This window comes from Zonotrichia leucophrys, chromosome 4, assembly GCF_028769735.1.
Source record: "Zonotrichia leucophrys gambelii isolate GWCS_2022_RI chromosome 4, RI_Zleu_2.0, whole genome shotgun sequence".
NCBI lineage: Eukaryota > Metazoa > Chordata > Aves > Passeriformes > Passerellidae > Zonotrichia > Zonotrichia leucophrys.
In genome coordinates this window covers 52,775,974-52,789,847 of record NC_088173.1, presented here as the reverse complement: position 1 = coordinate 52,789,847, position 13,874 = coordinate 52,775,974, and the positions used below count along the sequence as shown (strand labels likewise).

The 13,874-nt window shown below is 46.4% G+C and overlaps 1 protein-coding gene across 1 annotated transcript; it reads left to right on the top strand.

The window, feature by feature from the left end:
- Nucleotides 1-3,855: 3,855 nt before the first annotated feature.
- On the top strand, nucleotides 3,856-13,563 carry LOC135447036 (large ribosomal subunit protein uL1m-like). Its single transcript, XM_064711732.1, is given in 11 exon segments — nucleotides 3,856-4,255; nucleotides 4,389-4,472; nucleotides 5,756-5,861; nucleotides 6,447-6,702; nucleotides 6,885-6,968; nucleotides 7,379-7,450; nucleotides 7,631-7,742; nucleotides 8,174-8,274; nucleotides 9,480-9,494; nucleotides 9,496-9,562; nucleotides 10,207-13,563. Coding segments are annotated over 10 exon segments (996 nt in total). The 5' UTR covers nucleotides 3,856-4,255; nucleotides 4,389-4,453; the 3' UTR covers nucleotides 10,371-13,563.
- Nucleotides 13,564-13,874: the final 311 nt, after the last annotated feature.

Here is a 13,874-nt window from a genome sequence, read left to right as displayed (position 1 = left end):
GATAACAATACACAGAATTTCAACAGGCCTCTATGTGGAGGGGGTGGCAAGCAGAAATCCTTGTTGTGAGCACTGGTGAGTTTTCACAGATAGTCATCCATGGATACAAACCAGAGAGAAGTGATTAACAAGCTGGAATAACACGACCTTGAGGAGTACTATAGTTTCTGCTACAATGTTTCTTCACACTGCACACATCTGTCACAAACAGGCTCATGAAATCATTTGCTTTATCTGCAGAAACATTCTTTGTGTGCTGACATCACACCAAACGTGCCAGGGTAAGCAAATGCAGCCCTGTGGCAAACAGCTTGGACCAACAGTAGCACCTGTCCTCTTAACTTGCTCTGGCCAATTATTTCACAGGGCTGAGCTAATAAAAATGGCCATAGCTTGGGTGAGAAGGTGTAACAACCACCTCTGCAATCAGCCCTTTTGCTCACTGCTATTCTCATGCACATGGTTGGGCTGAGAATTCCAGTTTAAAACAGTAATGTTTTAAGTAGATGTGAGAAAACTGCTGCTTCCTAATCAGCAGCACCATCGACCATGGGAAGTGCCACTTTCCTTACTTTGTGCCAAGGACCTGTTTTAAGTCAGCATAAATGAGAGGACATTGGCCCTTTGGACCGACCTTATCTTCTCCATGCTTGTTCCCATGCTCCCCTCTTTATGTTTCCCTCATCCTATCAATCTCCCTACCCAGATTTTGAGTTCTGCTAGCTCCTCTCTTCTGCCATCATTCTGTCTTCACAGGGAAAACTGAGGCTGCTTCATAATTTTCCTCATTGTGCTTATGTTGCTTTTTCTTTAATTCCTCAGAAGTAGTTCTACTTACCTTTAAGTTTTAGGCCTCTGACTTCACCTAAAATTTCCAACTCTTATAATTTTAGGGCAAATCTTGAAATTTGTGGTATTTTTCTTCAAACATTAACTACAGCAGTAATTTGAGCCTTGCCATTCCATAAGAAAACAGTTTTCCATTCTCATTTCACAGAGGGAAACTCAAAAACCCAACTCCCAGGCTTTTAAAGAGAAGACCATAAACACACCCTCCCCCCCCCAGACACACACACAAACGTAGGCTATTAATTTTTTAATTCATAACTAGGAAAAGGCTCATGAGTTTGAAAACCTGAGGTTGGAAAGGCTCCTAAACCCACCTTTTTTCCACAATCTTTCTTTGGACTGACCATTTAATTACAAAAAAAAAGATGAGAAAAGCATCATATACTCTAGGCAAAGCACCATTTTTATGGTAAATACCCTAACCCTTTCCAAGTTAAATTGAACAATTTATCCCTTCATGAATTAAAGAGAAGAAAGGTTTCTTCATAAATTTAAACTTTTAACTTTGATTTCTAGAATTAATTCTATATTTGTTTCTCTAATTAATTCTAAAGTTCTGTTTCAGTCTTCCAATCCCCATCCCTCTTGGCACCCACCCCCACCCTGCAGACCCTCTCACAGAAAGATTGGCTGACATCCAGTCACATCCACACCATCCTTCCACAAAGCCAAGCCACCATAAAAAGATTCATAAAATCTGCAGGCCCCTGAACCTTGTTACTCTGCCAAAAAGGAAAAAGCCAGTCACATAAAATGGGATGGTATCAAGGAAAAAAAAACATTAGGGAAGAAATGGAAAACTGAAGAAGGTTGATTTTGGGATGTTTTACAAAATATGCATAGTTATGTACTGAATGCAGAGTGATACCAATAATGATAGTACAAAGGGAGGAAGTTGGGTTAATACATGGAATCTGCATTTCTAAAAGAGTAACTAATTTACTGTTGTAAAACAAAGTCTTTTCTTACTTGCTGAACAGAATTTAATGTAATACAGTTAGTATAGATCTATTCACAGTATATATCCTCCTCTTGGCAAGATTCTCTAATCTTGCCAATCCTTCCAGGAGATAATACATCCCATCTGGAGGAAATGTTTCTCTTTCCCCCACCCTCCCATCTGTTATATATTTCTCTTAGATCCCCCCGCCCTCAGCACTTTATCCTCTGATCATCCCTAGACCTGAGACTCTAGCTGTACAACCATTTTCACTTCCAGTCTCGCTGTACTTCTCTTTGGATTTTGCCTTGTGTTTTTATCACACTACTGAAACTCCAAGTCCACAAGAATCTTAGTGGAATCCTCCTTCATCCCTAATTTCAATCAGTCTTTTTCTTTCTTTTATCTTGAAAATGTGAGTGGGCTCCCTGAACTCATTTAAGGACTTCTGCTATTCAATCATATAACCTTTAATCAGGCTGATTGTTGTTGTCATTATATCAAAAAAGTTCTATTGTCATTACATTGCAAGGGTTCCATATTGCCAGAATTTTGTACCTCCTTGATGTTTCTCATAGGCATCTCCTCTAAGCACTGACTCTTCCATGTTCTCACAGCACCCAACTGACTCCAGTTCCCCTCAACCAACCAATCCACTCTTTTATAACACTCTTCATCTTATTGGCTACAGCTGTGGCCTGTAAAAATCAGGCCTGCTCCTAATCTTTAATAATTAACCCAGCTGCAACTCTCTAGGGGGTAAGATTACTTTCTATACTACCTTTATTTACTTATATTTTATCCCTCTACAGATTGTCTGCATTATGGTGAGACAATCAGAAATAAAGTAGGATGGGAGTTCAAAATTCTACCTTTCCAAAACAGGATCTATTCTTTCTAGAGTAATTTCTGAACAAAAACTATATAAGCTTTCTTATTAACAAGGTCCTTAAAAATAGAGATTCCACATATTGTCCACAAACTCAGTTTCAGTTCTTTGCTATCTTTATATTTAAAAATACACTTTAGACTGAAGACAATCTTTGTAGTACCAGTCCTAACATTTCCTAGTAGCATTTTTAGTCTTGAGCTATCTTTTTCTTCTTGAGCTATCCCAGTGAATACAAATAACAGATTGTTACTCTCTTTCAGCAACCTTTTACATATTTCAATACTCTTATCATGTCCTTTTTCTATCTTCTTTTGTCCGAGACTAAAAAATTTCAGGTCTCTAAGGCTTAGCTTTAAGTCATATTTCTAAAGGTCTAATGATTTCACACTCTTGTGGATTTTCTCCAACTGATTCATGTACTACTTTTTAAGCAGGAAATGCAAATCTAGGCACTGAATTCCAACTGAGACCTTACAAGCAGTGAGGAAAGAGGAAACAGGTGAGGTGGTGGGGTCTCTCATAGCCTTGCACACTTACATGGGATCTGTACTGAGCCAGTCAGTTTCACTACTGGATTGCTCATTGCTTGTGCTAAGTGTAGCACTCTGCAGCTGCTCTTATTGAATTGCATCTTATTTACCAGAAACACTTCTCCATTTAAAGAAATAATTGTAAATTTCAATTTTTCTATTCTTTTGTCTTGCAGTCAGCTGAAGGAACCATAACAACAGTGTTCAAAATGTGTTCCTATGGAAACATGCAACATAATTTGTGATGGACTTAAAAGGACTGATGACTATTTGGACAGCAGAATTCCAAGAAGCTGTGAATTGTGAAGTTTTACCCAGATGTTAGTTTCACCGTTTGCTTACAAAAATGTGATCAAAGATATTAGTAATATTAGTATGTAATTATGTGACACCCACAGCTTTTACACAGTCTACAATACCTATTATTCTGTTGTAGATGAAATTAGGCTTGTGAGACAAAGTATGTTCTTAATCATATCTGTTTATTACTTTATGGTCTTCTGAAGAAGACCCCCCGGCGGCGGCGCGGCGGGGCGGGCGCACACGACATGCGGGCGGCGGCCCGCGGGCAGCGGGGACGGAGCCGCGGGGCCCGAGCCGCGGGGCCCGGGCGGCAGCGGCGGCGGCGAGGAGGAGGAAGGAGAGGAGGAGGAGCAGGAGCGGCGGCCGGGGCGCGCAGGGCGGAGGAGACGGGGGCGGGCGCGGGGAGGCGGCGGCGGGCGGTGCCGGGGCCGCGGCGGGGGGAGCGCGGGCACTCGCGGGGCCGTGTCAGCGATCACGGAGCGGCTCCGGTGGGGGCACGAAGGAACCCGCCGCCCCCTTTATCCCCTCGTTTCCCCTCCTGTTCCCTCCTCGGTTTCACAGCCGCGGTGGGAGAAGGAAGGGACGCCTGGGAATGCGGGGCGAACGGCGGGGATTTGAGTGTGCGGGCATCTGCTCGGTATCTGCCGCCTCTGTTTCTCCTCCTCCAGGCAGTGGAGTTTATTGGGCGCCCAAGTGTCGGTGGCACGGATCTTCGTGGGCAGCCGGAGCAGGGAAGTGCAGGTAAAAAAAAAAAATTAAAAAATTAAAAAGCACCAGGGAGTGTTTGAGGAAGCAACAAGCGGTCGGGGGAGCACAGGGAGGGACAAGAGATCAGGCTCTGGGTCTTTTAATTGGCATTTGCTTTCTGCTGCAGCTGCCCGAGGTGATGCTGGACCCAAGAAGTTCATTGTTGGCCGGAGAGCGGGAAGGGCCTCAGCGATGGATGTTGGGGCTGTTGGTAGGAAACAGACTTTGGGGAGAGTGAGGTGTTTGTGATGGGTGAGCATTATCTGCGAGCCCGTGTATCTCCAGAAATGCGTGCTCCAGGCAGAGACCTGCTGGGTAAAAGGCCAGAGGTGCATAGGAGACTGAGGGACAGGGGACAATGCCAAGTACCTGTCCAAAATAATTTCATTTTTACCCCTGGAGCCTTAAACAAACGGCTGTCACTCCTCAGCTGAGGTGTTTTAGCCGAGGAGGGTTCCTTTTCCTCCCGTCACCCTCCTGCCTCCCCATGTCCATCCTTTCCGAGGACACTGAGCCAGGTGTTGGATTGGATGAACACAGTTTTGTTACAGTTTGTTTTACACAGCCACCCTTGTCTGGTTTAATAATCCTTGCACACAGATCCATTGGGGAGTTCTAGGCAGCCACATATCCCTGATGTAAAAACACTTGGACACACACTGATTGGGAAAGACTAGGAGATTGGAATGTTTTTAATCAAAAGCACATCAGTGTGGAATAGAAGCCCCCTTTAACCATTACAGTTTGTGGTGTGGATCTGAACAGCTCAGGACATGCAAGTGAATGTTTGTAAGTGGATGCTGCTCCAGGACAGTGAATTAGGTGTCTCTTATCCCACCCACCCCACAAGGGAGTAGGGGTGCGATGGCAGCCACAAAATCTCTTTTTGGAATTACACGTGGCTTGCAGCAGGCAATGTTCTCGCACACAGCCGTGGCTGAACAGGGGTCAACGCTCCCGTGGCTGAGGGCCGCGGCTCTGACTGTCCTCAGGAGCCGCCGCCATGTTGCTTCAGGGAAGGGGGACCAGTTAGGCCTGCAGCGCTACGAAACAACCCGGGTTCGCCCTGAGGCCACTGAAGAAGCGAGCTGGAGGACTTTTGACCAGCCCTGGTTAATGGTCGCCTCTCTCGGGGCAGCGGAACCCGCGCGCCCGCGGAACGATAGGCCCGGGCGCGGCGGGTTGGGGGGGGACGGCGCTAGGTGGCACACCGCTAAAGAACCCGGGCCTGCGGGCCGCCGGAACGCTTCTTCTCGGCCCCGGGGAACGAGTTCCGCAGGGAACAGTTCCGGTGGTGCACCAGGGCGGCTCGGCAAAATGGCGGCGCCCAGCGCTTGCTGCCTGTGGCGAGGTGAGGGGGCCGCGCTGAGGGTGCCGCGGGCGCTGCCCCGCTCTGCCGCGGCCCTGAGGGGCTGCAGGGGGGCCTGTCCGGGCGGGTCGCGGGTGCGGGGGCCGCGGCGCGTGGCTGAGGCGGTGTTTGCTCTCTCCCCGCAGCGCTGGCCCCGCGGTGCGGCTGGGTCCTCCCCGGGCTGCAGCAGCGCTTCGCCGTCCCCGCCGCGGTGAGCCCCGCCACCGCCCGGCCCTACGCAGCCGCAGCAAAGTGAGTGCGGGTCCGGCGTCCCGGGAGGTGTTGGGGGGTGTTTGGGGGGTTTGGTGTCCGCAGGGCTGCTCCGACAGCCGGCTGACCTTCAGAGGCTCCCGGAGAACAGCCTGCACTCGCAGGGAATGTTTTCTGTGCTGATGGCACAGGGAAAGCTTGAGGCTGTGGTGTTGGGCTGTGCTTTTCCGGGGTGTAGCAGGGTCGCATGTCAGAGTGAAAGCTGGTGAGCTTCTGGAGTCTATTTGAAACCCTTCCCGTCTTTTAATTGGCTTTTCATTGTTTAATTTGCCATCTCTGTAATAAGAGCGTGGCTGGGAGAAGTAAGAGTAGACAGGAGAATGAAGTGTTCTCAAGTGCTGCAGACTCTTTACAGAGGGATGGAGGGTCCAGTTATTATTTTAATATTGCTTTCCTTGCCTGGATACCCTCTGAAAACAGGGAGGAAAATTAGAATTGGGTGTTCAACTGAATGCAAAATGCCACGGGAGAGGGAGGAGAAAACCTTGCTTTATAAAATCAGAGTGCTGTGAAAATACGATAACTGATGACCTCACAACGTGCCTGGGGTTTTTTTTTTGGTCTTAGAGCTGCCAAAAAAGATGCCAAGAGGAGCCGGCAGGAGAAGGCGAAGGAGGTGGCCAAGGAGAAGCCCCTCCCTCGGAGGCGGCCGCTGATGAGCAAGCCCGTGGACGACGTGTACCTGACGGGGCTCTACAGGAGACCCTCCTATGGGCTGGAGCAGGCCATGGGCATGCTCAAGAGGTTCCAGGAGCTGGACTTCACCCACCCCAAGCAGTTTGTGTACATCAACGTCTTCCTGGACATGGCGCTGCAGAAGAAGGTGGGGAGGCAGTTCTGGCACTCCTGAAGGCTTTGGGGCTGCTTGACTGAGGGCAGTCCCTCACCTTGTTTGCATTTTCTTTTGTTCGTTTTTAGGGGACCAACTCCCTGTGGTGATGTAATTTACACTCAAGTCCTAATTTCTGTTTGTTTGCTTTAATTTTTTTTTTATTCCTTTGCCAGAAAAAAGTGGATCCTTTTTCCAGCGGTGTCGCTCTCCCCCGTCGCTTTTCGGATGAGGTGAACAAGGTCTTGGTGTTCACAGAGGTGGGTGAGCCAGAATTCCTTCATTTTCCTGGGGTTTTGTGCTCACAGAGGTGGGTGAGCCAGAATTCCTTCATTTTCCTGGGGTTTTGTGCTCACAGAAGTGTTTAAGCCAGGGTTCCTGTTTTAATGGGATTTTTGGTGCTCACAGAGGTGGGTGAGGCAGAATTCCTTCATTTCCATGGGTTTTGGTGTCCTTTGCCAATGAATCATTTGGTGTCCTTTTCCATGGGTTTGCAGCTGTCCTTTGCCAATGAATCATTTTTTCTCTGTGGGATGATCCCAGAGGGATGCCATGGGTTTATTTGGTGGCTCTTTGGACTGAATTGTTTGGAATTCTCTCCCTGAGCTCTGCTGGCAGCTAATTGGCAGTGCAGCTGTTTTTATTTTTAATTCCTTTTTTCTCTCAACAGAATGAGCAGGAAGCTGAGGTAGCTCGAGAGCACGGGGCTTCCATCGTGGGAGGAGTTGAATTAATCAAATGGGTGTGTATTTTTCTTAAAGAATTACATAAAAATCCTAATTGAAATTGGAGCCGGGAGGGGAGGAAGCCTGATGTCCAGTGAGCTCTGGCTGGGAGGCAGCAGGCACAGAGATGTGTTTCTGTGCTTGGACCCTTTTATAAACCAGCTTGAATGCAAGGAGTGGAATTGTGCTTGTTGCAGATCCTGGAGGATGAAATCCAGGCTGATTTCTACGTGGCTGTCCCTGCCATCATCCCCAAGTTAATCCCCCTGAGGAACAAGCTGAGGAAGAAGTACCCCAGCACCAAGAGAAGTAAGGAGCAGTTCTTGCTTGCAGCTTTTAGCAGTTCCTGAGGGAGCTGGAGCCCTGGGGGTGCCCCTGGAATGGTTTTTGTCAGCATGTGGGGTTACTTTGAGAGTTAGGTTGTGGCTGCACCACTTGCCTTAGTCAAGGGAACTTTAGGGATCCCTTTTTTCCTGCAACAGGCAAACCTGGGGTAAGAAACCAGGTGCATTTGGCTGCTAGGTGCCCTTATGCTTATTGATCCTGCTGAGAGGGGAAGGAGGGAACAGGGAGACTGTTTCTGTGATCTCAGTGAGGGCACCATTGTCCTCTCTGTGAAACTGTGTTTTGCACTGGTGTTTGCTTTAATGAACAGATTGAATGATCTCTTTCCTGATGCCACACCCTTCTGTGCCAATAAGCATTGCTCAGACAGCTTCTTTTGTTTTGTTTCTGAACAGATTCCCTGGGCAGTGACATTCCCAGAATGGTGCAGTTCTTCAGGGAATGTCGCGAGTACTCGGTGGAGGACGAGAGCGTCATCAAGACAAGGATAGCCAGAGTAAGTTGTGTGCAGAGCTCTTACATTTGCTGCCCTGAGCAGAACTGTAGTATTCAAAGAGGGGAAAAAACCATCTCTTCAACCTCTCTCTCAAAGTTTTTGACCACTTTTTCACTAACCTCTGGAGAAAATACAACTCTTTGTTGTGTGGCATCTTCAGCTGGTTTTAAACTTTTTGGTTTTTTTGTTTTGTGGTTTTTTTTTTTTTTTTGTTTTTGTTTTTTTTTGGTAAGGAATAAACTATGGGTTTGTAAGTCCATGGTCAAATGCAGAAGAGTCAAAAAGTCTTTGCTTTAACCAAATAATTAAAGAATTCTAATTTTGATAACTGTAGTTCTGGATTGGAGTAGGAAGCAAGAACTGTTTGTGTTACTTGAAATAGAAAATAATTTTGGCTTATTTATTCATTTTCTCTGCCCGAAGCTCTGGTGGGTTTTTTTGTTTTCCTTCTGGTTTGCATCTTTGTAATCCTGCCTGATGTTTGGTGTTCCTCTAACTGAGGGTGGCACAGGCAGGAAGGGTAGGAAGTGCCTGGAGCTTTGCCTGGCAGTGCTGGAGACAGATGAGTTTATAAATTCTCAGTAGCTGCTCTGAGCTGTGCATGGGCATTCCAGGGGCTTCCTTGTCTGTAGTTTTGTGTGTAGCTGGAATTCTTGACCTTGCCGTTGGAGGAGTCTGACTTAGTTAAGAAATATGAAGGGAACTAAAGGATTTACTGTGGGAAGCTGGCATCTTCATTTGGGAACTATTTTGGAGTGCTTAGAACCCTCTGAGCATGACCTGTCCTCATCATGGAGCTGATGAGTTGGTTCTTTTGATGGATTTCATTCTGTTCAAGCTCCTGATGCCTCCAGTTCTAGGTGCTGATGCATTTTGTGGCCTTTGACAGCTCCTTCATTTTAGTGAGGTTTTTGCAAAAGCACTTGTGTATATGTTGGTTTTTTAAGAGTTGTTTTTTTAAGAGTTTTCAGCCCTTAAAGCTCCATGTTGTTACAAAGCCCTAGGAATTTCGTGTCCTGAGTGGAACTAGGGAGAAGAGTGAGCAAATCAGCATTTGGATAAGGCTGTTGATGGGATTTGTCACTCCTTCACAGAAAGGAAACCTATCCAAATGTAGAATAAACATCAACAGCAGTGCTTTCAGATCCATTCTCCTGGGCTCCAGGCATCATCACCATGACTAACTTGGCACTGTCCTTTTGCAGCTGGATATGCCCACTTGAGCACATCATTGCCAACCTGAAAACAATTATCCAGGATATCTGCACCTTCAAGCCATCCAATTTTGGTAAGGTTTGTTCAGGCTGCAGCAAACCCAAGTGGGAGATGGGTGTTCTTTACTGGGTAGTTGTGCAGTTACCTTGCTGCTCTCCAGCTCTCCAAGTATCTCTAAAATTCCTGCTCCTCCAAGGGAAAGTTGATTCTTTCTTTCCTTTTTTTTTTAAATTTGAATTTCTTAGCCAAAGGAATAATCAAGTCAACTTTAAGCAGAGGGCATCTGCTTAGCTGGACAGGAAATGGTGATTCCTGAAATAATTTTAGGCAAGGAGTTTTGTGTAAGCTAAAATCCCATTTTTTTGTGTCGATACTTGCTTAATGTCTGCTAGAAGAACGATCTTGCTTCTCCCAGTGATGCTGCTCAGAGTAGCTGCAGAGACCAGACCATAAAAAGCCAAGTATACATGCCTTGAGAAGCCCAAATAAAAACTATAAGGGGTTACCTGACTTGAAATATAAAGTAGGTGCAGAAAGGAATGCTTTGTTTCGATTATTTTTTAAAATTAATTTAAATCAATGTACATCAGCCCATTTTAGTGAGGATTAGCTTTTCTACTGATTTGGAGTGTCAAGCCTGATTCTGGTGGTGTTCTTTCACTGCCTTGATGGCAAGGGGTGGAGTGACCAGTTGGGTGGTGCCCCTTGTGTTCCTAGATCCCATTGTGCAGAGGCTGGTTATCAGATCCTCCACCAGTGAAGGCTTGCTGCTGAACCTCGATGGAATCCTACCTCAGGTGGAGAAAGCAGAGGAGAAAGAGGAAGAAGATGCAGCTGATGAGGATCAGCAAAAACCTGTCCAGGAATCCGTTAGTACCTGACGTCTTCTCCTTGTGGGCCTGGCGCTCCAGCTGGGGAAGCAGATGTGAAGTGTCACTCAAATCATGCTCTGTGAGAACAAAAAATAAATGCAGCTTGTGTATTTCATGTCTAAATTGGGTGTAAGGTTGTCAGGAGCAGGAGCCTGTTGTCAGAACCCAGCAAGTGTTTTCCCCCAAGGAAGAATCGGCTGTGTTTTGTGAGGGGAGCGAGCATTCACCTTGCTCCCATGTTTTCTGGAATACCAGCTGCAGACCCGGCTCTTTGCCGCTATTTTCCGCTTTCCTTCCAGGAGGTGGCGCTCCCGGCCTTCCCTCCTGTGCAGGCATTGGAATTTCCTGGAATTTCTCCTGAAGTGTTTTTTTTTGGGGGGGTTCTGTTAATGAACACTTGTTCGTAAAGCTGCACCCCGAAATGTAAGATGGTCCCAGAAAGGATTGGCTGTTTACCACAGGGATGAGCTGGTCCAGATCTGGAAAGGCTTAAATCATTCCTACTACTAGAGGTAGGCCTCCTTTTTCCAAGAGCTTACTGGGATCTGGCTGCATGGGAGTTCTTTTAGCTCCCATCAGAAGCATTTGGCTGCTGTCAGTCAGGGTGACCAATTCCTGCCAGGCCACGCTGATTATTTTTGGTTGTGTTTGGGTGCTTTGCTCAGAGTTTGATACAAAAATTCCCTTTGAGGTGTGTATAGGAAGGTTTCACACTGACTTAATAGACTTTGCATGTTGCAAGTGGGAAAAGCAATGCCAGTGCACTGGGATATCCCTATTGCTTAGGAATTACACATGTAAGGGATATTATGAGGCATTCCAGTGGTTGTGTGGTGTTTGTGACCCAAAATTTGAATGTGAGTTAGCTGTTGGTGTAGAAAAGCAAAGCCTGTGGTATTATCTGAATAGATTTCTCTTTTCTCTGTTCTCCTGGCTTATTTCCAAGACTTCACTGTCCATTTTGGGAAAAGATAGGCCTGCCCTTTTTGATGGGTGGATTTAAAAAAAAAGTGATGCTTAAGCAGAAATGCACAGGTGAGCTTAAATCAGAAGCTCTCAGACTGCTGAGTGTGCTCTCAGAGAATAAAAGCATGGAATAACAAAGGTTCCTGCAGGGATCTGCACTTGGAAAATCCCAGAGCTGTGGGGACACAGGCAATCTGGGCCTCTGGAGGTCAGGGGGGCAAGAGAAGGAGCTGGTGGGCTCACAAGTTTTCAGGTGCAGTTCTGAACTTGTGCTACTGATTGCTGAGGGAGTAATGCCCCTGCTCTGTGCCATGCTGAAACAGTGCTGTACAAGCTGTTGAGTGCCTTGGGACTTCTTTTTATCCTGGAATGCTGGATTGGCATGGGGAGGGGAGAGATGGAAGGGATGATCACCAAGAGATGGCTCCTCTGTAATGAGCAGAGTCCCCAGACAGGCAGAGTGGGACTTGTACATGTGGTTCTTGGGCTTTAGAAATCCCTATGATTGTCCCACTGAGCATGGAGGCAGTGCTGCAGCACCTCTAGCCCTGCAGATGATGTATGAGGGCTTTTAGGTTTGTTTTTGTGGCCCTGCTGTTAGTTTAACTGAGGAGAAGAGCTGGGATTCAAGCTCAGCGAAACAGAAACATTTGCCCAAAGAAGGAAGAAGTTGTCCTGGGAGCCTGTGTGCAGCTGTGGGGAGTGCAGGGCTGACACTCAGCCTCAACCTGGACTTGTAGGGAATTTGTGGCACTCCAAAAAACCTGGAATCCCTGCGGGTCAAGCTGAGTTCATGGGAGTTGTGCCACTGCTGGAGGAGCAGGGCAGGGATGTGCAGCTGCCACCAGTGCTGACAGGTTTTTAGTGCTGAGATGAGTGTTCTGAGTGATTAAATAGGGTTTTGTTATCCATGTTCTGCAATACCACTGGTCTTGCCAGACTCTGGGAGAGAGGCTAATGCTGTAGCCAAAACTGTCCGATGTGGGAATAGTTGGATTGACTGAAATAGGACAGAGGAGGGAAAAAAGCTTTTGAGGCTGACAGAAAACGCTGTTAGGGATAAACATAATTTTCCAAGCAGTTATTTCTGTCAGTACCTCAGCTTGCAGGTGTCTAGAGGCTTCATCCCACCAGGACATGAAGGCAGAAGTGTCAGTGTGTCTCCTGCTTGGAAAACAAGAGGAAAATGCCAGTCTTCCAAATTGTCAGGTACTGGGAGATGCTGGGTGAAGGTCACACATGGTGACCCTGCCATGCCATGTTGTTTTTGTGGGCTAATCTCATGGATTTTAAAAAGGAATATTAATAAAATTGTAAAAAACCCAGTTAAAAGCTGGAAAAATATTTAAGTGTCAGGGGTTCTGGAAGTGGGGAATGCACATGATGACAACTTCACTTGCCAGAGATGGATCCTTCTCAGAGCCATGCTTGTCCAGCTGTTCTGTGCAAGTGTGAGCCAGCACGTGGCCAGCTCTCCAGGAACACAAGGTATGTCTGCTCAATCTCTTCAGCCAGGGATTTGCCAAGTGGAGGAATGGCTCTTTCACACCAACTTGCAGAAAACTGACCTCTGCCTAGAGGTTTGGTAAAAGGGAGGCTAAAAGTGGTTAATTTCTATAACCCCAGTGACTTTTTGTGCCATTATGTCAAAGATCTGTGGCAGCAGCTGACAGCTGCATTGGTGCTTTGCAAGTTGTACCCTTCGGGCTTTCAGCCTTTGAACGATCTCATATTTCTCCTGAGAGAGTCTGAAGCTTATTTGATAATTTTATTTGCTGCTAATCTGTAAGTAGACTCAAAACAGAAATGCTGCTTTTGTGTTCAATAGGATGTGAAGGACAAAACTTTAGCAAACTTTGAATTTCTGAAAATTTCAGGTCTTTTGCGCTGAGTGCTAAACTTAAGAAATGCTGGAAATGAGTGCTTGCTAGAGGGAAAATCTGAAAAATTACCTAAGTCATGGGTCTGGAGTTCTGACTTTTAACAGGGTCTTTGGAGCAGTGTTGTGGGAACGGCAGGAAGGAAGGTAGGAGAAATAGGGAGGAGTAGGCAGTAGCTGGACTAGGGAAACAAGTTGTCAAAGCCTAAAGAACAGCAGCAGGAAGATGAAGAACAAAAATGGTGAGAAGATGGACCGGACACATTTATATGAAGCCTGTTCTGTATAAAGTTGTTGAACACTATGTGCTTGGCTTTTATTATTTTCACCTGTTCTATATGAAATTATTGAACGCTCTGTGTGCTTGGTTTTAATTATTTGCACCTGTTCTTTCTTGCTGGCGTTTCTTTGAGTTTGGTCAAGTTGTCCAGAGTTTCACCTGAGGAGTTAGAAGGGACCTGGGGCTTGTGTTTTTTGCTGTGGGAATTCTGGCACAGTGATTGAAGGCATGCAGTCCTGAGGAGGAAAAAAAACCCTAAAGAATCATTAGGAAGTGAATCCAAAGTGAGCAGATGGAGTTACCACGGGGAATTGTTATCAAATTGAGCTGCCATCGTTGCATTTAATCTGGTAAGCAGGAGATGAAGGCAGCAGCAGCAACCCAGCCC